The sequence below is a fragment of the Scomber scombrus genome, chromosome 18 (genome assembly GCF_963691925.1).
Source record: "Scomber scombrus chromosome 18, fScoSco1.1, whole genome shotgun sequence".
Classification (NCBI taxonomy): Eukaryota; Metazoa; Chordata; class Actinopteri; order Scombriformes; family Scombridae; genus Scomber; species Scomber scombrus.
This window is the reverse complement of record NC_084987.1, coordinates 25,631,064-25,658,764: the sequence shown is the minus strand read 5'-3', so window position 1 is coordinate 25,658,764 and position 27,701 is coordinate 25,631,064. Positions and strand designations below refer to the sequence as shown.

The 27,701-nt window shown below is 39.6% G+C and overlaps 1 protein-coding gene and 1 pseudogene across 1 annotated transcript in view; one reads left to right on the top strand and one right to left on the bottom strand.

The window, feature by feature from the left end:
* Nucleotides 1-6,900: 6,900 nt before the first annotated feature.
* Nucleotides 6,901-15,501, bottom strand: LOC134000065 (NACHT, LRR and PYD domains-containing protein 3-like; annotated as a pseudogene).
* A 4,572-nt stretch (nt 15,502-20,073) lies between these two features.
* Nucleotides 20,074-27,701, top strand: part of cbx1a (chromobox homolog 1a (HP1 beta homolog Drosophila)) — a gene marked incomplete in the record, with an annotated part of 11,494 nt that continues 3,866 nt past the window's right edge. Inside the window, 5 exon segments of the mRNA XM_062439369.1 lie at nt 20,074-20,130; nt 20,442-20,700; nt 26,685-26,982; nt 27,172-27,343; nt 27,521-27,615. Of these exon segments, the coding sequence (XP_062295353.1) occupies nt 20,074-20,130; nt 20,442-20,700; nt 26,685-26,982; nt 27,172-27,343; nt 27,521-27,615 (881 nt within the window).

Genomic DNA, 27,701 nt, shown 5'->3' with positions numbered 1-27,701 from the left:
TTATCATCTCATACACATTTGTAAAATATGTGTATGTGTAGGTTGTGACTCATTAGAATATAAGCAAAATGACTGCAGTGTTAACATTTTGATGCAATAAAACCCTACATTTACCTTGAGCATCTTTCTAAATACTATCCCAGCTGTAAATTCCAGCTTCCATTTTATGTAAGATTTACTCCAAATGTTGGCAAATTGATCCACTGATGAAGACCTGCCCACCACAGCACCTAATGGAAACATAGTTAGCTTTCATGAGTAAAACTGCCTTTTTTTAAACAGCAGACTGGTGGTTTAATAGTTGTACATATACATGTAAGAATGATTTAACAGTTCTTGGTTTCAGCTTCCAAATTGCTTTATATAAAAGAGTTCTTGAGGTTTTCTAACCCAATTACAAGTTACCAGCAGATGGCAGTGTTGTATTACCAGAGGGAGAGGAAAAACGCACTGTCCAAAAAAACCCAAAAATACTTAAGTGATGACAAGGATTATTCCCAGTTCCCACAATACTCACACAGCATTAAAAAGATGAATTATCCTAATCATGACATGATGGATTCAATGATGAATACAATCAAATATGAACACTTTAGAGTGACTCTTACAGACAGTAAACACAGCATCAATGTATCAATGACAAATGGTGCAATGATCTTTATATTATAGTGGAATACAATAATTCATTAGTTTGAATGTGCAGCAATGGATGAGAAAACGTAGAAAATGCCAAATTAAACATATTCTGAAGACAGAAACTCAGTATAACATGTATAAAATTGAAGGATTAGTAATGTTTTAATTACTGGTTGACCACTGGATGTTCATTAAGAGAAAAGCAGGAGCAGTCAAGGATGCAAATAAATATCATACAGATATTTTGTAAGGCCTCCACAGAAGAAACACACTTTGCAAAAAAGGTACTTTTTTATTTATTTCACAAAATGTGAAAGTCCTACTCTTTGCTTGGCTTGTTTTACACATAAATCGCGATATAGCACCAATTTAAGAGCGTGTTTTTAAAGTTTGATGTTTAGTTTGTGCAGTCTCAGATTAAAATGTGCACCTTTTTTGTTTGGCCACTAGATGGCAGGATTGTATAGTTTTCGGTAACCAGAAACAACTTCCTCAATAGTCTGCACTTAATCCTTTTATTGGAGTTCATTAGTTGACGTTTATTGTTATCATTGCAATTGATGTTTGGATTATTACCAGCAATGGTAATACATGGTAAAAAGGACTCATGGGGAAAAAATGTCACAGGTGATTAGTTTTTTGCTTTTGGTTAAAAGATAACATAGTGATAATAATCAGAATGGTAGTTTATTTTTTATAGCTCTTCACTATTGAATTTTACAAAACAAACAACAACACTAAAGATACTAGAATAAAATCCACAAGACAGAAACCATTAAAACAAAAATGCCAGGTATAAACTCAATAGAATTTTTTTATCTCATTTCTCTCAGTTTTTTTAGATATCTTAAAGCAAATTAAATTAACAGTATTTCCACTCCATTAAAGAGACATTGTATGAGACAGTAGGTCTGTCACAATAACACAATAATAAAATGATCAATGCCATGTCCAAGTTGATATAGCCTAGACTATAGACATGACGATGTCAAAGTAACTATTTTCATTCCCAATATGTAGCCCTGCTCGTTGGTGTCACATGTCCACGTAAATATTGAAAGTTTCAATTTAATATGGAAGAATGTATTGTTTGGTCTAATGTAAAACAATACACAATAAAATTCTCATTTGTACATGATAAATATTATTATAGTGGCCAAATTTCATATCCATACATGTAGCTAAATTTACAGGTAGGAAACCATGCTGCTTTATTGCATTTAGTGAGATCAAACAAAGCATTCATTCACGTCAGTACTCCCTAAAAATGAAAGCAATTAAAACTGTAACACACTGTGCTATGTTAAAAAAAATCTTCGTATAGGGTTGATTAGGGTAAAGTGGGACATTGACAAATGTGGGACAACTAAGCTCCAGTGCATTTATCTCTTTTTCTATTCAATTATTTTAAAGATAACTAGTACAGGCTTACTGTGTAAGTTATATTATTTAAAATTACACATGTGAACATACAGACTGGTCGTTTTTTTACCTAAAAATTGTAAGCCTACTAAATTAACTGACCAAATATGCACATTTCAGAATGTTTTGGCAGATAAGGCTGCTCAGTGTCTCAGATTACAAAATCCACAAATTCAGTCCAATACCGTAAATTGTCTTCTGATTTAACAAGGAAACATCTTTCATAATGATATTAGGTGTTGATATCATGTATTGGATTCATATGTAAATAAGGTAAACAAGTCAGAATTGCAAAAAGGTGTCCCACATGACCCTAATCCACCCTAGATCCTGTTCATTTCTAGTTGTAATATGTAGGAACAAAAATAAATAAATAAATAAATAAATATTGATGTCCGCGTGCCTCAGACAGACGTGTCGTGGGCGTGGCTCGTCAGGACCCAATGTCGACTAACCAGGAAATAAACAATCCCATTTCCCCTTCTTTTAAACAGTCGGCTGAGACTTTTTGGTCTTTAATACGAACACTGGGGTCTACTCTGGACTTGTGGATTTAAAAACTCATGCAGGATTCGACCGCTGAAGCTTTGATCGTTACAACTTGTGATGACTTTTAATGCATGTCTTTATTTATAAGGCAAGGGGAGACGATGACAATCCGCGTGTCCATCTTCTTGTGGCATCATTAAGAACAGCTGGACGATAATAAAATCTTAATACTTCTAAAAGCATTAATAACGGTGCCTGTGGTTATCGTACTTTTTTTACCCGTATAATCAAATTGGCGTATTATCATTCTTATCGCGTTATCTTGCTATCTGTCGTATGTCCTCACAAACCCACAATATTATTGACAAATTGAACAAACTTATGTAGACTATTCCACACCCATATGATCGTTTTCTCCACCTGTTCGTATACAATTATTTAGTCACTGTACTTGCTGTTCCTAACATTTGGCATCCATGTGTAATATAGGTGATTGAGCGGGTTTGATCGTACAGAAAATCGTTGTCTTGACAGAGAAACAGTACATAGATGTATACAAATAACGTATGGCATTTAACATGAAACATGATCGGATCATGATCATAAATTAATCTGATATATCACGCTTTGTCACGGTGTTGAGCTGTCTCCACACTGAGTTCCAGTTGAGTGTCCATTTACAGAGTAATAACGATGTATGACACAAATATTAAAGCTGAAAACAAGAACTATTTTTATATATTTGCGGTGTTTTGAACAGGCATCGGGAGAGTCACCTACTGTGTGAGCCTAGTATGTACACGTAACGTTATATTTCACTTACACTTCTCAAATCCACTTGACATCAGATGAATCACGGCATATGATACAACCGATTTATTGACAGTTGCAGTGTTTTGAACAGGCATCGACACAGACCCACACTCTCCACTAGCGTCCTGTCTTGTCGCCATAGCAACCAGCGCCTCGCTCACGCGGATTGCACTACTTCATTTAAGCGCCAAACCGTCACACCGGCAATACATGATGATACCGGGTTGCTGCGACTGAAAAGATGTTTCCCCGGTGTTTTGAAGAATAATCTTCATCAAATGCTTAAGACTAAGGCCCACGTAGGGTGTTGATGCGATACACAGATACCTTCTTAACCACATTCATTGATCATCCAGCAGGGGCGGATGCAATGATTTGGGGGGCCCCAGGCAAAAGCCTCCTTGCCTTACATTTGACCATTTCTCTGACTGAAGGAAACGGAAAACTATCATTAAATAAAGTGAAATGACCTGAGAGTTTCAAGTCTACCGTGAGGACTCTCTAGTTCACCGCAGAGCAGCTTCACTCCTGAATCCTCCAGGTTGTTATTACTCAGGTCTAGATTTTCCAAGTCCTACTCAAAAAAAGTTAAAATAGAACTAGGCTATTTATAGTAAAAGTATTAATGCTGCACAGTAAAATTGAAACTTCTGCATTCATATTCTTACCTAAAGTGAAGAATTACAGGCATTATCAGCTCAATGTTCTTAAATTTACACATCAAATTGTTGTTGGGAATCACCTTTGCTGATGCTGCAGGGCACTGTATGAAATTCAAATTCTGAATAATTAGTATGTGTCTGGTTAGTGTTAACACATGAAATTTTTCTACTATATGCAGGCTAACAATTAGAATTTTGACTATAACTTGCAGTTTCATGGATGGTAGTGTGCCTTAGGCTTGGGCGGTATCTTTTTTCATACCTTCCTGCATTTCACCAGGATATACGGTGTGAGTATGAGTGCTTCGTTGGAAGTACACAGCAAAAATTCGGAGATAAAACAATTAACATTATCCCTGCAGGAAATGCAATTGCAACCCACTTTGTGGTCAGAGGGGGAATGCATTCTGCCTTCAGATGCTCCTCATAAACTCCAGGTGTATTCCAGGTTTAGCCAACTTGGAATCTGTGTTTTTTACAGTATTTAAAATCATACCTTTGGGATTTTCTAAATACCTTATTATACTGTGATACTGCCCAAGCCTAGTTTGCATGACATCAGAGTTTAATCTGTGACATCTAATCTTTGTTGCAGAACACCTTTGCCGATGCTACCATGCCTAAAGACAGCCGTGCCGCGCGGAAGCGGATGCGTGATACAAAGCGCCTAGTGCGTGCATCTGAGTCAGACGAATCGCGAATAGCGCGCCTGGCAAGCAACGCTGTTCGCAATGCTAAAAGGAGGTCAGAGGAAACACCAGAGAGGCGAGCAGAGCGCCTGGCAAGCAATGCTACATACATCGCTAAAAGGAGGGCAGAGGAGCGCTGGGAGCGTGACCTTCAACATTACACACGCATGCAAGAGGAGCAGTACCTTGCGCAGCTAGCAGAGCGCCAGGCAAGGAACACTATGCGCCATCATCAAGTGCACTGTGCACAACTGGAACATGATAACACTGACGTCTTCCAAGAGGAGTTTCAAGGTAATTACATCTCTTAACTAAAAAGAAAGACTGTATGTATGCATGTATGTCCTTCATGTATTTTTAAAGCCATTCATCTGATTAACTTCACACTTGGAGGGTGTATTCTTTAGGGCCCAAGGAAGTGCAATTACGATACCTGACACATTTACTATTAATCAACTTAGCAAAAACAAGCAAACAGCAAGCAACTCAGTGTCGTTTCTGAGCGTGGAGTGCTGTGCTAGTACTATGCTGTCCAAGAGTTAGAAATTAGCTGGTTTTTGAATTATTGACCATCCTCCGCTGCAGGAGTGGAGCATTTTTCTTTTACTCAGGATAAAATTTTAAGATTTGGAAACTACATTGGGCCTAACTAGAAATGGCTAATGGACAAGCTTAATGGTCAAATAACAAAACAAAAAACATGAAGATATTAAGTGTGAGAGTTCATTAAATCCAAGACCCTGCATGAGTTATTTTCACCAAATAATATTTATGTTTCTGATTAGTGAGTTTCGCTGTGTGTATAATATAATGTTTATTTCTTTCAAGTTGTTAGTGTATATATTCATTCACATCTCACATCAACAGTATTCTTTTTTTTTTTACACATTGAAGCAGCAATATCAGAGGCCAAGCAATCGGGCCATTCCAAACAGGCACATTCTGAATGGGCACTACACTAGAGTAATTGAAGTAATTAAAGAAACAAAGTGACATTTCTTAAGCTGGAATAGTTGCCAGATTTTTGCATCATTATTTCCCAAACATATCTTAAAGAGTTATTATGTTATCTGGCTACTGACTTTATTGACAGAGCACATGCACAGCTTATCTTGTCACCTGCAGACTGTGGTATATCAGTCTTTTATGTCAATACAGGGCCATTTCAAATACCACTGAGAATTATGGTAGAAGTTATTTCTTCTGGAGTCGAAAATACATCTTATTTTTCATTTATCATATTGTATTTCCTAAAGCAAATTAAATTCAGTATTTGGTGCTATTACATACCACCAGTATGCGAGGTGCTGCAGTTATTTAGTCTTCAGCACTGTCTCTAAATGATGTCCTCAGAGATATACTGCTGCGTAGAAGTGAAATGTGTGTGGGAAGCTCTCCTCTAAGACATGTTATTTATTGCAGTGTTCAGCATTAACACAAAAATATGTCCCTGATACAGTTCATCAGTATCCTAATAAAGCAAAGCTTCACTGGACAGCAGTAGAAGTGGCTGCTGAGTGCTATTACTGTTGTTAGTAGTAGTGACAGTGGAGAGAGTAGTTGCTGGTTATTAGGCTTTATTTAAAAGCCTAGAGGCCACATTTTGTACTAGTTGGAGCCTATTGAGTGATTTCTGGTTTACAATTGCTGAAAGACCACTGATGTAGTCCTGTCACGAGGAGAAAAAGGAATGCCTAACAACTTCTGCATCCTTAAAACTCTAAAACTAGTCAGATATTGGATTTATGTTTAGATGGTAAAACAGGACAGGATGAGCTTGCTGATATAATTGTCAAAACGGAGGCTGGAATGGTTTTACACCACTTGTTAGCAATGGCACCAATATATGGCTTGATCTGTGCATACATGTTTTCTGGGCTGATGATAAGAAGTCCCTCAGAACTGGATTCAGGGACATTTGTAGATATAAAAGTCTTTCACATCTTCTTGAAATCTAACCAGACAGATGAGAGAAGTTATATGGGAAAAGTATTGTCCACATAACAATAAAATGCAAAAATATGTCTGGTATAATGTGACTGAGAGAACATTATGTACAAGGAAATTAACAGCAGTCCTAGAATTGAACCCAGAGGTGCTCCACATGTTATACAGACTTAAGAGGAGACACTGTCAATGACTGCAACCAAAAACTAAAAATCACAATATCAAGCAGATATAACAAAAGTCTCCTCCATTTAATTTTTCAATATTTACAACTTGTTTCCATAGCAGGAGTTTCTAGTCACTGAGGAGAGCACAATAATGCAAAGGATCCAGTGCCAATAACCCTGAATGCAGGGTAAAGGGGTTCAGTGAAAGTGGAATGGAAGGTGTGGAGGTGAATCAGTGTGTCAAAGGAGACTTTGTAGAAGGACAGAGTGCCAGCAGGCCAGTCCAGATACACTGCCACTCTTTTGGAACCACGGTAGAAGGAAGCTGTAGACGTGACTGTGGCCTTCCCGTTGTGCCACACAGTGTTCTTGTAGTTCTCTAAACACCAGGACTTGTCATTCCAACCAAGCAGAGAGCCATCCTTCCTTCCTTGCCTGCAGATTTCTCTGTATGTCACCCCAACATAAGCTGGTCCTTTGCACTCCACCTCCCAGTAACAGCGCCCTGTCAGGCCATTTGTACACAGAACCTGTTCTCTGTCAAACCTCTCTGGGTGATCAGGATAGGGCTGTTTCTGTTCTGCCCATGTCACCTGTTTGTTGTCTTGTGACAGGAGGAACATCTTGTTTGCTGTGTTAAGGTCCAGTGTAAGTTCACAGGCATCTGCCAGAAGAAAATAAAACAGTCTGAAATTTCAGTGGCCCTCAAACTGGAAATTTGAGGGCCACTAGTTATTTTAGTTATTCCATTTGAAATTACAAGATATTGTTTTGTGGCTAAGGAGGATTATTTTCAGGATCACATTTTCCTTTTATTTTGAACATTTGGTTTCTTTTCTCCCTGTTGGAGGTCACAAACAGAGTAAAAATTATCTGTGCCAAGGGGTAAGAGATGGATAAGATTCACCATAAAATGCTGAAGGCTCTTTTTCAGGCTGTTAAAGCCAACATGCTTCTTTAAAGCTGCATGAAAATCAGGCATAGTAGTGTCTATGGCTGGCAAGCATAGATGGTGGCGCCATTTATTAACATCCCAGGGAGTCTGTAGTCATGCTAGTGGCTCTGTGCACTGAGGAACACTGATCAATGTTAATCAATGTGCATATGTCAAGGGATGGACTATATTAGGAAGTGTGTCTTCTTGAAGATGATGTGTTGCAAGTAAGAAATGTTTGGGAAATGTAATTAATGCACAGGCCACAAAGTACTCCTCTATAGAAATAAAATTACTGTTTGGTTTGGACACAGGCTCGGTGGTATGGTTGTTGTATGTTTCACTGAATATGTTTTCAGATAATAAAATTAGAATGAAAAAGTGCAGTATCAGAATTAAAAAGTGCAGCTATGGTTTTGAAAAAAGTCCTCAGGCTTTCATCTCTGTTTTGTTCTGCTGGCTTCATCAGGCTATAACGTATGTTAAGTGTGAGTGTCAGGAGTCAGTTTCTCTCCCTCCCACAAAAAGCCAATGAATGAGTCAAAGGGAGCCAATGGGAATGAGTTCCTACCCCAAGCAAAGCCGTATCAGAAGTATGGAATTGGTCGCCATGCAATTTGCTTTCAATTGGCACCAAATTTTAAATGGGCATTCATGGTTTTAAGTTAATGCATCTTTATGGCTGTGATCACTTTTACCACCATGATGATAACATTTGTGGTTTGAGTAAAATGTACCCAACAACAATTGGATGGATTGCTCCTCAGGATGAACTTAAACAATGTTTGGTTTACATACCTGCAACACCATTGACATTCCCGTTAGCCCTTTATACTTATTGCTAATTTGCTAATATTTAAGTTGGGGGGGGAAATAAACTCTGAAACATTATACCCTCTAAACACTGGCATGATAGTGTTATTATTGTGAGCATATCTCTGAATATGATCAAGACTATTAATCAAAAACAAGACGTTTGGTAAGTGAGAGGCCTTAAAAATATATTCTAGGATCAACATCAAACAAATGCAAATCTTCAAATTCTAGATTGTTAGCCTACAGTATCGGCTCTGCAACCAGTAGTGAAGGTAGCAGGAGTGGACTGTGCATGGGGAACAGATAGAACAAATGAGTGGGGGATGGGAAGGGAAGAGCTAGCATAGTAGAGTGGGTTAATGGAGTAGATGTACTCACATTTCTTTGGCCCAGGCAATATCCTGAATTCTCCAGCATGATCAACACTGAAGCAGAAAAGAGAGAATATCATGAGAGAGAATATCATTATCCTTATTTGTATGATTAATCGCATCTTGTCCCTCTTTATGACAGCAAGCTTTTTGCCACACCTCGTGACCATTCGGAACATTTAGGCCTTTCAATGTGGTTAGAGGACACTATGTTCAATCTAGTTGATTTAAAGCATAACCATTCATTGAAGCACACAGGACGTGGTTCAACTCAGACAAGAAGAGCAAAGCTGTGAATGTTAATGATAAATGAGACATTAATTAACATTAGCTTCTACTAAAAATGAGTCATTGTTGACCAAGAACTGAGGATCTCCAAAAGCTCATGTTACCATTAGAGGGAATCAGCTAAGGAACTGTTTATACCTGAGAGTGTCCAGTCTCCACTGTGGATTCTTCAGACCAGCAGAGAGCAGGCTCACCCCAGTGTCTCCAGGATGATTGTAGCTCAGGTCCAGTTCTCGCAGATGGGAAGGGTTGGAGCTCAGAGCTGAGGCCAGAGAAGCATAGCCTTCCTGTGTGACCTGACAGCCTGATAACCTGCAGAGAGCGCATGGAAAAAACTCCATAGACTTCACCATTTTCATGCTGATATGTTGGAATTCAGATAAAATTATGGCTTTGTAAAAGGAAAAGGTTTAGGAATACTGACCCAAGTGTTTGCAGTATACAGCATGGACTTTGCAACCCAGCAGAGAACAATTTCACTCCTGAATCCTGTAGATCATTGTTACTCAGGTCCAACTCTCTCATACTGGAGGTTGAACATGAAAACCCTGGCTAGAGGTGCACAGCCTCTCTGTGACAGGTCACACGACCTGAGCCTGAAAAATAATTGGTGAAAATTCTTTTGCTTGAGATTGGTTTTCTTCAACCTGATAGTAGTTGGGTTGAATTATGTCATTTTTGTAATATTATTATGTATCTTGAGAGATGATGAATGGAGAAACATAGTAACACGAAACTGTATAATTAAATAAAGTGAAGTGACCTGAGAGTTTCAAGTCTACAGGGAGGACTCTCCAGTCCAGTGCAGAGTAGCTCCACTCCTGAATCCTCCAGGTTGTTGTTACTCAGGTCCAGCTGTTTCAGACTGGAAGACCGGCCCACATTGTGACAGCGTGCCTCTATTTGCATACAGTATCTTGGTCTACAAGAAAAAATGGCAGTAAAAAACACCAAAAAGAAATGTTATATCCACACAACATACTAACTTGGTTAAATCCCATTAACACACTATTTGTAAGCTAACAAAGTAAAATGTAAGTTATTAAATAAATAAAAAATATACTGTACAAGGTATGTAATTGTGGAGAATTTTGTTGACGAAGCCTCTTTCCCTTTGATAGTATCTTCAGCTTTGTTAGGGTGACGCCCAGGTCCAGCTCTCTCCAGTGGGAGGGTTCGCAGCTCAGAGCGGAACCCAGAGAAGCACAGCTTTCTGTAGTGACCAGACAATTTGACAACCTGCATGTGGCATTGTATCATTAGTGTTTGTCTATTTTCTTCTCAGCTCCGAAGTTGAATGATATGATTTTTTTGTTTTTCTGCCTGTTTTGCTTTGATATTCATTGTTTATCAAGAATATGTTTTAATTTTGTAATTTTACACCAAAGGGTGAGGTGACATAACCTTAAAATCTTACATATGCAAACCCAGGATGTACTGTGTAAAACGGACAGGAATACAGAAGTCGCCTCCAGGAGATCTTGATTAGATTTTTTTGGTTGTTGAATTATTTTCGGGCAATTAATTTAAGAAATCATGTTATTAGCCTAAATAGAGTGCTTTAATTGCAGTATTTGCAGTAGTGAATTTATTGTCCATATCTAAGTCATGAATGTAACTGACGGCAAAATGTCAATTACATAAAGTCATTGGGCCCTATTTTAACAATCTAAAGTGCACGGCGTGAAGCGTGTGGCGCAAGTGCCTTTAGGGTGTGTCCAAATCAACTTTTGCTGTTTTAACGGCGGAAAATGGTCAATGGTCCAGGGCACATGGTCCAAAAGGGTTGGACTTAAGTCCCCTCATTAATCATAGGTGTATTTAGGGCGTAACACACAGTAACCCAATCATGGTGTCATCTCCCATTCCCTTTAAAAGCCAGGAGCGCTGTCACTTTGGGGGATTGATATTATAACGGCGCATTTGCCAAGCAATGCGTTTCAAGAATAAAACATGAATTACTTTTGCTGAAAAGAAAGGAAGAATATGGAGATATAACCGACCAGTCTGATGAGAGTAGAGGTGTGTGTGGTTATACTGTAGCAGCCTGGTGTCATCAGTTGATTTAATGAACAGTGAATGGATGTGCGTAATGGCATTGTGCTCTGTGCACCATCTCAGAGGCTGCAGACTTATCAGCACATCAATCCTACAGTATAAACAGCTGTGGATAACATACACTGTAAGAATCACCCATATTAGTTAACGGGTCAATACAGATGTTTTAACCACATTTGTTCAGCCTTTCTTTTAGATAAATCACTAAGTGGCAGTGGAGCAGCTTTCCTCCAGAAGCAGACTTAGTTCTGAGATCCATTTTCCACAAACACACAACAATTTGCTCTGTGCATCCGCTGTGCGCCTAGCGCAAGATAGGGCCCAATGTGTGTACGACTTGAATTATATCTGACTTTGGCACCTCCAATCAGTAGTATCAAAAAAGAAACTAAATACAGATCTCGAACAGACAGCAAATTAACAAATACAGTTAAGTAAAGCACTCCAGGGGAGTGGATAATGTACTGCAGTAAATAAAGCAAATCTTCACATTTTGTAAGTATGACTTTTGACTAGATTCAGGAAACCGACCTGAGAGTTTCCAGTCTACAATGTGGACTCGCCAATCCAACGCAGAGCCACATCACTCCTAAATCCTTCAGGTCGTTGTTACTCAGGCTCAGCTCTCTCAGCCTGGAGGACAGTGATCTGAGAACCGAGGCCAGAGCTTCACAAGACAGCCCTGAGAGGTTGCAATGGTCCAGTCTGTTTCAGAATGAGAGGGAATGGGATATGAAATTACACAAAATAATGTTGATGCATAAAATGTTACAAATATAATACATGCATAAATAATTTGAAACAAGTTCTTACAGAGCAGTTGTTGACGCTTTGACCAATGGAAGCATTCTCTTAAAAACCTCGTCTGACTTGGAGTATTTTTTCAGGTCAAACACATCCAGGTCTTTGTCAGAGGACAGTAACACATAGACCAGGGCTGACCACTGAGCAGGGGAGAGATGAGCTGTCGAGATGCTTTCTGTTCTCAAGTAATGCTGGATCTCTGCCACTAGCGAATGGTCCTTCAGTTCATTCAGACAGTGGAAGAGATTGATGCATCTTTCATGGAGAGGGATTTTCCCTGATCTTCTCTTTGATGTACTGCACCATTTTCTGGTTGGTCTTTGTGTTGCTTCTTGTCCGTTTCAGCAAGCCTTTCAAGAGATCCTGATTTGACTGTAATGAAAGACCCAGTAGGAAGCGAAGGAATAGGTCTAAGTGTCCATTCGGACTCTGCAGGGCTTTGTCCACAGCTTTCATACAGACCTCTGTTGGAGATGCCTTTCTTAAAAGCATCTGCAGATGCTGGAAAAGTGTTTTGGGTGGAGTAATCATATTCTTGCTGTCATTAAAGAGTGACAACACTACAAAAACAGCTGCCAAAAACTCATGAATGCTGAGATGGACAAAGCAAAACAGCTTGTCCTCATCCAGCCCATCCTCTTCCTTAAAGATCTGTGTGAACAGCCCTGAGCAAACAGATGCTTTTCTTAAATGAATGCCACTGTTCTTCAAGTCTGTCTCATAAAAGATCAGATTGCCTTTCTCCAACTGATGGAAAGCCAGCTTTGCAAGTGACATGATGATCTCGATGTGCCCATTTGTGTCATACTTTAGTGCAGTCTGTTTGATCTGAAACACTACAAATCTTGTATACATCTCAGTCAGAGTTTGAGGAATTTCCCTTCTCTCATCTTCTTCTAACATTTGCTCCAGAACTGTAGCAGTGATCCAGCAGAAGACCGGGATGTGGCACATTATATGGAGGCTTTGTGATGTCTTGATGTTGGACATGATTCTGTTGACCTGTTGCTCATCTCTGAATCTCTTCCTGAAGTACTCCTCCTTCTGTAGGTCAGTGAACCCTCTGACCTCTGTCATGATGTCAACCAAGTCAAGAGGGATCTGACTGGCCGCCGCTGGTCGAGTGGTTATCCAGACGCGAGCAGAAGGAAGCAGTTTCCCCTTGATGAGGCATGCCAGCAATTCATTCACCAGCAGTGGCTTATCAGCAGAGCAATCTTCCATGTAGCCGAAGTTGAGCTGAAGGCGACTTTCATCCAGCCCATCAAGCACGAACAGAAGTTTGAATTTGCTTTTGTCATAGTTTGTGTTTCCTGAAGCCTGTAGTTTTGTGAATATGTAATTAAGAGCCTCCTCTGAGATATCTCTGGTTTCCCTGATACATTTGTGAATGAGCTCTGCCAAACAAAACCTTCTACCCTTCAGTAAATTCAGCTGTCGGAAGGTAAAGGGGAATGTGAGATGCACATCTTGATTGGCTCTTCCTTCAGTCCAGTCCAGGATGAACTTGTACACCAAGAATGTTTTGCCGATTCCTGCAATCCCACTGGTCAGGACTGTTCTTACTGGTATGTTTTCTCCAGAGGGGTATTTGAAAATGTCGTTGTGCTGAATTGATCTCTCAGTTCCTTCTGGCTCTCTTGACATCATCTCAATGTGCCTGACTTCATGCTGCCAGTTGACATCCATATCATTCCCATCTATGATGTACAGCTCTGTGTAGATGGTGTCCAGGAGTTTCTTATCTTTCTGCTTTGACGACCCTTCGGGTATACACATGAACTTGTTCTGGAGGTTTGACTGGAGATTGCATTGGTATGATGTGATGAGTTGTGGAGGCGTTGGTCTATGCACCCACATATCTGTAACAGATATGTTAGTGTCAGAAGTTGCCTTCTTCAGTCTATATTATGATCACATATGTCCAAATGACATTGACAGTGTGGCATCCTTATACATTACACATTTAGCTAATACATTTTGCATTACCAGTGAACATTTACTGATTTATTCAATACAATAATGCATGTTATGTTGATTTAGAGAAATATATTATCCACATTCCTATTTTTGCGTGGTTTAGAACAGCTGCTAAATGGCCAAACTGTAAACTGAAATAACTTCACCTTCAGCCTGCGCTCCAGGGCCAGGAGTGTAAGGAGGAACTGCCTGTGCCTCTTGACTGGAAGAAGCATCTGTGTTCTCTGAAGTCTTTTTAACATCAGTTGCATCCTCTGAGAGAGACAAGCAGAGATAAAAGAAGAAGTTTAGAGATTTTTGTTCATAATTATGGTAAACCAGGTACCAAAGGTATTCAATTGACCATTTGCTGGGGCTTAGTTGCTGTTGCTATGCCTGTCAAACTTTCTTTTCTAGCATGGCGCAATTTGCTCAGAATGCTGGAAGTTATATCACTTGAAATTTGTGGTAACTTTTGAGACCGTGGATATTGCTCTTGCGAGTTTTATCAGCTGCAAACACTAAAACTTTATGAGATCATTTAAAATAATTGTAGGTATTTCAAATTTAAAACTATCTACCACAAATTTGGGTGGACTTCTCCAAAACAAATAAAGAGCAGGATTACTACAGTATATCACTGTTGTTACTCTAAATTCTGATACACTAGCATCTTGGCTCCCAAAGAGTGGATATCCCAGTCCTGCACAAGTATATATATTTACTACAGGCAGCCTATTATGTAACCTGTAACCCTACAAAATAATGTAGTTAGACAATAATAAACCTGTTGTCTTTAGCGTACTACTCTAGGTGGTGAGATAGTTAACTTGGCATGCTAACATTTGCAGCTTTGATTAGGGCAGATAAACACACAGTTTACTATATTCCTGCTTTGCTCTTGTATTTTTGGTTTTATGACAGTTAGAATAAAAGGCATCACCCTTCAGTTAATTAGAGCTAATTAAATTAATTACATACAGCATATGCATATCACTGTGACTTGTGAAGAAAGCCAAAGCTTAAGCCTTAGGGGTTAGGGTTTTGGCATTGTTCAACCTAATGTCCTGTTATATAAACATAAAATGTAAAGGATTCTATCCAATAGTTCATTTCAGATTAACAGATGGCTTTCTAGAACTTACTGTTGGGTGTTGGACCACTGTCTGGTAAACGCTCCACTAAATCATTCCTTCTGATCTTCTTAAGAACTTCCACTGTGATTTGCAGAGCTCCAGGAATGCTGTAGGTCTGCATCGTCTGATCCACAGTGTCCTGCCTGTCTGCATCCTCCAACCGGCTCTTTGGGATGCCTGGGAAGCCTTCTATGATTCCAGCATTCTTCAAGTGCCACTGGAAGAGCTTGAGCTCCTCATTCCCCAACTCCTGCAGAACTCCTAAGAGTAGCTCCGCATCTGATGCCATCACTAATCACTAGTCACATGGGGAGAGAGTTAGAGTGCTAGACACTTTATACTGATTTTAATTCCCTCAGAACCATCTGACAATGCTTAAAAGTTACAACTCGTCAGCTTTCACAAAAGGTCATGTTTGTTTTTGTTTATGTAATTTGTCTTACCAGTTTGATTATTCAAGAAAGTAATGTTGTGAGGAAGGGATTCAGGCACCAGAGCGCTGCAGTGCCAAAATGGACCGTAGTGTGGCACCAAAAAAAGCTCCTTCCTGTCAACTCCTGTGTGCACCAGGAGGGTTCCCTCTGCATGAAAAAGGGCATGGTCATTAGCATAACCATAAACTGTTTAATAATGTTGCTATTGCTTTCTAGTGTATATTATACTGCAAGATCAGATATTTTGTTGGGCAACTAGATACATTGGCTCTGAACATTTCACGCATATGTTCAGTATCAACAGTTTTTCAACTTGCCAAATATGTAAATTAACATTTTCTCATTCTGTTGACAGAAAACGTAATTCAGCCAACATTACATATCTAGCTAAAAGTATTTGCTGTTGTAATTTAGATGTATATGAATGTAGTTTCGAGACAGTATTGTCCAGAAGTTGGTGGGGAATGTTCTCATTAGGTAGAACAATTTGAACCAGCAAGTGAAGTGAATGGCTTGGATGAGGCTTTCTGGCTATTCTCTTGTCAAAAGCATCTCTATTTAAGGCAAAAGCAATTATGCCCGGTGGTTATGAGTAGATGTTGATGAGTGGAGTAAGGTATCTAAGGTTTACCTAACAACACAGCTCAGAACTTTGGTAATGCTTTGCACAGGCTGTTGACTAAGGGTCAGGTTATGCTCAAAAGAAGTGGTTTGTGCAATGTGTTGTCTGACCTCGGAATTCAAATGTGTTTGTAGTTGTTGCAAATAGCCACAACCAAAAGCAGAGTGAGATGCTTACTGTCCTAGAGAGGGTTAAAGACTCAGTATTGTTTAAATATAGGGATAATGGCATACATTTTTCGACTTGCCTCTCCTGGGAGGCATTCGTAGTCTTGCGCTCACATGTAAGTTGTCCAGAGAGTTCTTATCATAACTTTTGTTCAAAAGAAAGAAAAGAAGCTATGATGAGCCCTGGTAACCTGAGGTCTCCAGCAACATGGTGCCATAAAGTAGTTTAATGAAGGTAAACACAGTGAATGGTCATGTGTAATGTAATCTTTCTGGCACTTCTTTAATCAGAAGCTGCAGATGTATCAACAATGGGGAAGCTTCTCATACAATGCCAATGTGCATCACATGATTGCCCTGGAAGTTGTAATTACACGATTTGGCCACTGTATCAAATGCATCAGACCACAGGGATTCTGAAGAACAGTGACCAAACCAGAATCTAACCGGCACTGCACTTTTCTCCAATGAATGTTTGTTCAGTGGCTCATTCAACGAGCTATGGTTCAGGACAAGAGATGTATTCTTGTCTGTAAATTAGATTAGATGGCGACTTTAGCAGGAAAGCTAATGTGGGTTGTTGTTCAGAGTCTGCGCCTCTTGTGTAGTAGTCACGATTCTGATTTTTTATCAAGGAATTTAATTTAAATTCGACTTTAAGATCTCACAGGGATGCCAGGCCAGAATGAGGTAGTTTTTAACTATATACTTCAATGTTTAATGTTTATAGTCTTTGTCAAATGTTTTTGTCTTTGTCTATTTATGATTTGTTTTTAACAGTAGATTTCAATTAGGCCTGGCTGATACCTAATTTTAAGGCAGATACAGAAGAAGAACTATTGGCCAAATACAGCATTCTTTGTCGAAGGAGTCCAGGTCCAGACATGCAGGTTCGACCTCAATTAATTTTTTCTGCATCCCAATATGCAAACCACACCTGACTACGGGAGCCATTCCGACCACAAGCAAACTGTTCCGGAGTTTGTTTTGGACTTGACCACTTCATCTAAACTGTCTTAATATGGTTGTTTTGGTTATGCACCCGAGTATGATTACTACGTTCAGACCTGCCCAAACAAATCACCCCATGGGGGACATTAAGTCTTATACAACTGGACTAAAAAGTACAGGTCTGAAAACACCCTTAGATTTGTTTGGCTTTTTTATTTTCATAAAATATATATTTGGACAATCTGTCAGGGACCCATTTAGAGGCAATGATAGTGGCCAATGAAGAACTCTGGCCTGAATGTGATTGAAGGCAATTGACTGAAACATTTCCTGTTTAGACATGAGAAGTCACTTGCAGTGTTTTGGGTTGTTGGGTGGCTGCCTGTTTTTATTAGAGTTTGACCTCTGTGAGAATTTTCTGCATGAACATCCATTTATAGATGTGATTAATTGTATCTGCATTAAGAATTGGTTTGTATGACTGAGGCAATGTATTTAAGTTAATCAGCACATCTCTGGACTTCCCACCAGTTACACCACCTTAAAACGGGAAGTTGTGTAAAGGGTGGAAGTCCCGGTGGCATGTTTTGTGCAGCTGATTATTTTAATTTCTACAAGTTCCCAATTTGAGGTCAGCAAAACTGAGTAAAACCCCAGAGCTTTGTGACACAGACTGATGTGTTGCCCAACCATGTCAGAAGGCAAAAGTGCTTGTAGCTGTTTTCTTTAATATGTTTTATTTATTCAGGAAATATCTCTGAGATCAAGGTATCTTTTGCCAGAGAGACCTGAGAACAGGATAAATGCAGGATCACGGTTTATTCACATCACAATCGGAAAACAATCATCATACACACATACAGACACACTACTTAAAACAAACACAAACATTCTGCAGAATATCAGCTAGTAAAACTATAAAGTCCCTCAGAGGAAAAAGTGTCTCTAACTGCTGTGTTGCAGTTCATTCTAGTAGTAAGATGCATAGAACAGTAATCCGGTCTTCCCCAGTTCAGAGTTTATGAGGAATTTTTAAAGCCCACCTGCTTTGTGACCTGGTGTCATGGTTATTAGCTCTGAGCACCTCTGTAGACCTTCACAACTTCTTACGTGGGTCCTAATGCAAACTGGTTACAAGTTGATTTTGCAAATTAACCCTTTCAAATTCTTCTTTAAACAAAGTGGGCTTGTCCTGCTTTCATATTGAATTATATTATGTCTGGACAGAATGCTTGCATTTATTCTATTATTAATAATATAATACATTTTATTATAAATTAATTTTTACTGACCTGACAGTCCGCCGTTGCATTGTCAACACGGTTAACATTCACGAGTACAAGCCAAGAATGGGGAACTGAGGTTACGTACATTACTTCTGTAGTTTCAACATCCATTTTTTCTTGCTTCACTTGGGAAACTAACTTCACTTGAAATCACAGCAGCTGTTATTTAGTAGGTTGTGGTCACCATTTGCTTCAGTTCATTAAACCAAAATAAGTGTATGGATAGATTACATTTTTATTATTTGTGGATGTAATAATAATAATTACAACAACAGTTTTGTGCGTAGTACTCAAAAAGTTTGATTGTTTTTACAAGTCAAAGTAGCTCTACACCTTGCCCCAATCTTTAATTGATTGGACTCCAGGTTTGCTTCTCCTGATTCAAATGAGCTTTTGTTGGAGTCATTAGCCTAAGGGTTCACTTAGCACTCAGCATCCTTCCTGGTTGTGCTGCTGCTAGTCTGTGTAGCAACAACATGGTGTTGCTGCCTTACCAAGAGAAGAAATGTAAAGTGGAATCCTTTGATTAAAAAAATACTTAATGATTATCACATCAAGGTAAAACTTTGAATGGACAGATAATCAATTATACCCTGACCTCACGGCAAACAATAGAAAGCTAACAACATAAATTAAATGACACAAACGGGACGGTTTTCCAGTATTTCTAATGATATCAGCTCTGACTTTGTTTTCTTTAGGTTTTTAAACTGTGCTGTATGACTAATGACCTTAAAATAACTAGAATGCTGTGGTTTGTATGTAATGCACACTTTTCAGCACTGATATCTACCTGTAGCCTACCTTTAAGGAAGTAAGCTTTGTAGGCTACTGTAGGTTATATATTTTGTATGCTAAAAACAGAGTAGGGGAGAACGGGGTTGGTAGTCACACTTTTTACTTCCCTTTGAATTCCTCATGAACCATAAACTGAATAAATTCCCTTTTAATTTGTAATGAAAGCCTAAAGTGTCAGGTAGGAATAGAGTGGTCTTACTCTCTGTTCAAAAGATATGGGCCGTCAAATATGTCTTAGAGAAACAAGAACGAAAGGGCGACAAAGGCGACAAAAGCGACTTTAGCGGGGCGGACAGGGCAGCTTTGGCGTACTGTCCGCTTTTGGTCTGAACGTACAGTTACCAAAATAATACCTTTTTTTTTTTAATATAGACCCTTTAAAAACAAAGTTTACAAAGTGCTTTGACAAACAAAGCAAAAGCAGTACAATACAATGCAAAAGCAGTACAATAAATGTGATAGTGTAAAATAAAATGAAATAAAAGACAGTAGCAATAAACAAACAAACAACATCACATGAAAGCTAGTCTGTAGAAAAGAGTTTTAATAAGTGATTTAAATGAGATCACTGATTCTGCGAGCCTTATTTCTTCAGGTAGTTCGTTCCAAAGCCAAGGGGCCCTAATGGCGAAAGCGCGGTCCCCTCTAGATTTCAACCTCAACTTTGGAGCAACCAGAAGGGCCCCGCCTGAGGATCTAAGGCTGCGGGGCCGGCTCATATGGAGTCAACATATCTGATATGTAGCTTGGAGCTAGACCTAGGCCTGCTTTAAAAGTTATCAGTAAAATCTTAAAATCAATTATAAAATGAATGACGCATTTATAACTTCAGGATAAATTGAACCAGCCCGTCTGCTCCCAGTCTGGCCCCCTGTTGCAATGTACAATATTAGCTAGTATTTGCTGTTTTATATACAGTCTATGTGTTGGACAAATACTAGCTAATATGGGAAAGACTACACCTCCCACAATGCTTTGCCTCCAGCGCTTAGGTAACTTCCGGTGGTGCTGTTGGCGGGCAGAACGGGATCGGTGGTGGTATACCGACGTTGAGGCTATTGTGTTATTCGACAGCTAACCACATTGAGGGAAAGTGGACTGTAACCTCGCCACAAAGAGCTTGGGGATTTCTGTGTCGCCAGTGGAGCGTCTCCGGCCTGTTATTCGTCTTAAACAACCGCCTAAATCACTGTGTTTTCACTCGGGCCTGCAGTGAGCCCATACAAGCGCTCCGGAGCTTTCTCTGTAAAGGTAAGGCTCGTGTTAGCTGGTGCTGTTGGAGGGGGAGAAACACGCCAGCCATGTTGCCCTCTGGTTGCAGAGTACACACCGCCTGACTCGTCTCTTTGCTCGGATGTTGAATTGCAACACCGTGGGAGGAGAGGGGGGGTGTCAAAACATATAAGTAGCAGACTATAGCTAACGTTAATTGTACGTTCTTTGCGTTGGCGTAAATTACCATTAAAACACTGCGCAGCGCGTTAGCCAAACGTTTCTATTATGAAACAATTAAGATATTTGCATACACTTAAAAAAACTGTTAGTTTAATCTGTTTTTGCATGTGTAATTATTTAAAGAATTCACCCACACGTGTGGTTGCAGTGTGCATATCAGCGACTGTGATACGGGAGACATGAAGGGGGCGTTTTCTCCATTGCTAGCAAACATTAATGGTTAAACTGTTGCTTATTAAACGCGACACACGTGTATATGAATAAGTGTTAGCATAGAGACTTACACAGTTATATATCGTGAGCATGTATGAGTGCACACGGGAAATAACTGACTTGTAATTGGTTCGACATTTAAAATATTTACAGCCAGCGGGGTTTTGCCGCCTCGGCTCATTCAAAGGCTTGCGGCCTAATGTGCTGGATAAAGTTTCGTCGAGCTCGTAAGGTTGTTCATTCATTGTTAAACACCTGGCATGGGTGAAGTTTTATTAAATAAGGTGTGTGCTGAGTTTATGACACCATCAGCACCTCTGTGGGTTATCTAGCATATATCACACACTGTCTTGGTGAACATGTTGCTTGTTGAAGCCAGAAAAAGATGCACACTGGACTTCTAGGCCGTGTTCAGACTGAAAACGGCGACCCTTCCATTCATTTAAAACGGGGGCAATACGTTAACGCTGCGGGAATGGGGATCGCATAGGACGATGGCAATAAATTTAGCGTTTTGTTTGCTTTGGCCTATCACAGACATGCAACTGGTGACTTTGTAACGTGAACGCGATGTATTTGACTGTTTACCTTGTGATCCTCACGAGGAAATTGGTATGGAGTTGTAAAATCCTGTTTGAGAGTAGTATAAACCGCTGTGCTGTTTTCTGGCTTCCTATAAATTTAAATGCATTAATCTCTAGCTCCAACTCGACCCCCCCTTTGATCATACTCCATTACCTCACCTGTGCCTCAAACAACATGCACCAAGTTTGGCTTGAATGCCCACGATGTGCTACCATTTCTGTGATGTTCAAGTTATTTTCTCACATGTGGCAGGTACCCAGTCCTCTACAGTGGGTGGAAATCCTTGTCAACTATTATCATGAGTTGTGTTTACATGCACTTGAGTGACCAGGTTAAAATCGGTTGTATCTAGAATGACGTCATGTGAACTGGAAACCTCTTTTCTGTAATGGGATTAGAGAAACCTCCTTTCCACTGGTATATTTTACCCCCGGAGAAAACAGATTTTTCTGCCGTGTATATGTGTAACCAATCCAATTCTTTTCTGATCAGCATTTTACAGGTAAGCAAATGTGCAGTAACAGACAGACAGAGAAAGCACTGCGCCAAGCGGCTGGATAAAATGAGAGATCATTATATGGAATTAAGCAAATTTAAAATGGCAGAATCCGAAATGTGACTGAAAGTGAAACAAAGCAGGCTGTAGATGTCTGAATCAGTCAGTTTCCACCACTGAACATTTCACTTTTAAATTCAGACAGGTGAGAAAGAGCTAGGCTTTATAATACAAGAGCATCTAGGAAAAACACAATGCAGCATAATCACACTGTCACAATTACTTATATGATTAATGGTCCGTAAAAGGTGCAGTGTGTTTAGTTTAGTGGCATCCAGCAGAACAGGCTTGGCAGAAGTGAATAAGAGAGTATATTACTAGTGTATAGATGCCAATTAAAGCTAACCCACCGGTCCTTTTGTTTCTAGTAAATAAGGTTAAGTTTGTTTTCTTGTTCTCAGTGTTGTAATGTGTACACTTTGACAAACACATTAATGATGACACAGGCTGCCATACCTGCCTGCTCATAATCAGTTGGACAGTTAAGATATATCACCTAAAGACTCTTTGACATGCCGACTGGAGGAGTGGACTGGAATGTGGATCCATTAGTGTACGACCCGCTCTGAGCCACAGCTCCCCCGACATTGTTAAACCCGTGTGTTTAAAATATTTTGTGTCACTGGTTACTTGGCAAAATGGCTGCTAGTGTGGAACCACTCCTCCAACAGTTACAGGTCTCCCAGTGTTTGTCAGAGTTCTTTTGAATGGTTGAGCCCCTCCTCCTTTTATCCACTGTGTCCTCGGGTTTCAGCTTCTTTTCCCTCTCACACAGCCGAGCATGGTATCCCCATGGTTTCTGATCCAAGAAGAGTCTTTACTTCTCTCAGGTCTTAAATGAAAAGACTCAAGTGGTTTTTAAAGTAGTTTTGCATTTTGGGTTCCACCATCAAGAAAACTCGATTTGATTACAACCCACAGGGTCCCATTTTGCAGCAGCCTATAGCAGTTTAAGTTCTATAGTTGTTACCTTTTACATTACAGGTGATTTAAATGGCCAGTTTGATGTCTTCAGTAGATATCAGCCAGATGTTTCAATCCATGTTTTAATACAGTTTCATCATCAATGTTTTACCTCTGTCAGTTCCATTCATTCCATCATGACTGTGTAGTATCACACAGTCCCTGCTCTGTAATACAGTTTTACAATAATCTTCGTCAACAACCTTTTTATTCTGCCGAAAACGAGACGAGAACTAAATAAAAACTAAAGCACGAGGAAGGAAACTATGACAAAATGTATTGACACTTTCGTCAACAAACAAAAACGAGAAAAAAGTGTTTGCCATAGACGAGATCCAATCAGAAGGTACAGACGAGCTAGGAAAAGGCGGAACAACTTGGGAAGAGATCCAATCAGAACTAATCGCTTTCACTGTCAGGAGGTGAGACACATATTTGATCTATCCCCCCGGAAGACTGCAACTGCCACTAGCAGTCATGCTATTGGTGCTTCTCAATTCTCTTAAATTGCATCCACGTTTCACTCAGTGTGTCTTTTCCACTCGAGGAGAGAGGAGGTGAGGAGATATGATTTTAGAGAAATGAGACGAACTTTCCTCCAAAGCATCACGTGAAGCGACGTCTGTTTCTGATGATGGATCAGCTGTCAGTCGGCTTTGACAGCTGTAGCGACTTTTGACCCAAAAAAACCCTGACTTTTGACGGAGTTTGTGTCTCCACATGTTCACTGTGCTAATGCTAATACTAATAAAGTTAGTTATCACTGACAGAGCAGCAGTGTTTTCTCTCTGCAGCCTGTTCTATTTTATTATATCTGTTAAACAAACACCTGCACATTGATAACAACCTGCTTAGTGTACCATGTGCTGCTCAGAGACATATGAACCGTTCCTGCTGGCAGAATGCGTTTATTTATTAATTATTTGAATCTGTATGCTATTTATTGATATTCTGGTTGTGAATTATTTAATAACCCTGAATATGACCAGGGTGTTTTTTTAAATACTGAAAATTGTTTATTAGGTTGAATGTTTCAGGAGAAATTGATATGATGTAACTCAATAAACTAAGTCAATTCATATCAAACCCGGTGCTCAGGAATTTTCAGCCTCTCAAAGAAATCATGACACATTATGTAAAATATAAATGTGTTTAAAATGTGTCTCTGACAGACAGGCTCTCCCTTATGTTAATTTTATCTATAACAACATATAGGTTAATATCATCCATAATAATAGTTCATGGATAACAAATAAAATCATGAAAACAAAAATCTGTCTGATAAATAAAGAAAAGTGTTAATGAGATACTCTTATGACAAAGCCAGGTAAATAAAGATATGTATGCGTTTCAAAACATATCTTGAAATCTGTGTCTGTGTATATTGCACATTCAAACCTTACTACCATTCCATAACAGCTAAATATTGGATTCATTTCATCTAGTAGTAATAAAGACAAACTTAAAAAAATGCATTACACTTTATTATATTCAAGTCGACTAAACTTACTGTAGATTTAGTTAACTATAACCTAATGATATTTAGTCGGACTAAAACTAAGTGACATTTTAGTCAAAAGACAATGACTAAAACTAAAATCAAAATTTGCTGTCAAAATGAACACTGTTGTAATATTACATTATCACTTATGCTGTGTGTCAGCATATGTCCTGACTTTATTAGGATCCAAGAGATAAAGTGGGATTGGTGCATCTCTACCTTAGGTATTATTGTTATGTTGTCTAAAATTAAGTTGAAGCCAATAAATGGTGTTGGAATATGAAGACATTACTTTAACATTACGCAACCATTCCTGTAGTATGTAATACAAGAAATGTCACTTAATGATGGTAATGTATAATTATGGATTTTGTTTTATTTGTATTTTATATACAAAATGAAAAAGGCAAAATAATGAATTGTGGTTTTCAAGGTAGACTTTTTAATATTGTATTATTTGTAGGAATGTGTGGTTTGTTACTGTCACTCAGCTACTAGTACAACATGGGTCGGGAACCTGGGGCTCGCGAGCCACCACTGGCTCTTTTGCTGCACTGCCGGGGCTGTTGGACGAAATGGGTTGGCAAAATAAAACAACTTGCAAATAAAGGTATAAGCATAGGCCTAGAGGAAGGCTAAAACAACAGTCAATACATATAAAATGACAAGGCTTTGTGGCAAATACGTAGGTCTATCTGGAAAAATTTAATTTCACTTTCCACCTCATTTGACTCCATAAACATAGCCTGGACAATATTGTTACATTCGCGCCTCGTTGCCATGACAACATCAAACAAAATCAGATTTCCCTCCATTTTCGTCAACAAGAACAGTGTTGCCAACTTGGCGACTTTCTCACTGAATCAGGCGACTTTCCAAATCCTTGTAGCGACTTTTTTCCTCAAAAGCGACTAGCGACAAATCTAGCGACTTTTTGTGGTGTTATTGGAGACTTTTCTGTTGTTTTGGAGACTCTGAAGTGAAAGCACGTATCGCTCTGCAGTTACTGTCCTCAACGAGTAGCGGGTGCTGCCGTGAGCCCCTCCCCCGTCCCAAAGCACTCACAGGCGGTCAGGTTCACAGTAGCCTTGCGCAGCAGACCCAGCTGCAGTCAAAGCAGAGAAAAGACCCACACCACTCCGCGCCCAGACTGCAAATGAATTGCGCGATTCCACCCCGCATTACAGTCTTTTGATTAAATTTGGCTCTTCTGAGATTTAAATAAAATGGTAAAAGTGGCTCTCCAGGAAAAAAAAAAAGGTTCCCGACCCCTGTAGTACAACATTTACATCCTGTGTGTAGGTGTTCATAGATAAACACGGGTGCACCCATGCAACTTTTTCAGTCCTGAAACCAATAGTTGGACTTTGAGTATCAGCCGATAGCAAGTATTGATCTGATACCAGTGTTTAATTAGCTAGCTGTGTGCCTCACTGTGTGGAAGATACTACGATCATCTTTTTATATGTGAGGAAACATCAGGCTTTAAGCTTTGTAAAACAGAATATAACAATGAATACATAGATATACATTTACTGAATTACTTATTAAAATAATGGTATCAGCCCTTTGTCACGATACCTGATTTATTTATTTATTTATTTTAATCTTATTTTCTTCAGAAGATCTTTTTGAATTTCAGGGCATGACACACTATTGTTATTTGGTGTGTTTTGCTGCTTCCTTTATGAGTGCAGTCAATCACAGTCATTAAGACAAAACACAGCAGGGTGTATCTGTAGAGCTGGCTGATGGTCAGACAGTTATAGTGACTTGTAGTACCTACATTTTTATGAGTAATAAGTCTTTAATGTGGGGAATGTTTCACTGTGACGGCATTTCGGCCACCTCATTATTGTCTCGCAGTTTTCCAATTAAACTGAATATTAATACATGTTATACTATAATTCACATCATTCTATTCTAACAGTTATCATTACCTCTGTGTGCGTGTCCCCTCAGGTTCACTAGAGGGGCCCTCAATAGTCGTCAAGCTGGCGACTGTAGCAGCAAAGAAGGGCAAGAAGGCTGAGGAGGAGGAGCAGCCTGCAGCACCGGAGGCAGCAGCAGCAGAAGCAGCAACATCGGCTGCACCGGCGGCACCAGCTGCCGCAGAAGCACCACCAGCAGCAGCAGCAGGAGCAGCAGCAGCAGCAGCAGAAGAGGAGGAGGAAGAGGAGTATGTGGTGGAGAAGGTTTTGGACCGCCGAGTGGTGAAGGGCAAAGCGGAATTTCTGCTGAAATGGAAGGGCTTCTCAGAGTAAGTCCAAACACACTTTTTTCTCTTGGTAATATGGTGCACTGTTTTTTGTCTGTCTTTGCACTCTTGCCCCCTGAAGTAAAAGTTTGCTATCGGCTGTGAAAGTAAGCCTACAAAATGTAAAAACAAGGAAATGATTTTTAAAGAGTAAGAAAAGTCTGAAATTGAACTAATACATCTCCCATTCAGTGAGGACAATACATGGGAGCCAGAGGAGAACCTAGACTGCCCCGACCTCATTGCTGAGTTCATGTCAAAATACAAAGAGAAGGAGGAGAAAAAGAAGGAGGGCAAGAGGAAAGTCACGACCGAGGCCACAAAAGAACCCGAGGAGAGGGGGAGCAAGAGGAAGAAGGAAGAGGTAAGGAAAGAAGAGAGGAAGTAGCCACCTTTCTCCAGACTTTGGAGAACACCAGCGGTCACATCACAAAAATTTGAGCGTGTCATCATCACAAAGTCTACACACAAGTGTTTAATACAGCGGTTCCCCCTGCCTTTCTACTCTGTTGATGTGTTTTCTTGCACTTCCCGTCTCCAGGGTGAGAAGGCCAGAGGTTTCGGCAGAGGTCTGCAGCCAGAAAGAATCATCGGAGCAACGGACTCCAGTGGAGAGCTGATGTTCCTCATGAAGTGGTGGGTCTCCTCTTACTTCACTGTCAGTAAGGTCCAGTGAAATGGCTTTGATAAACACTTAAAAACGGATGTATGCAAGCTGTCAG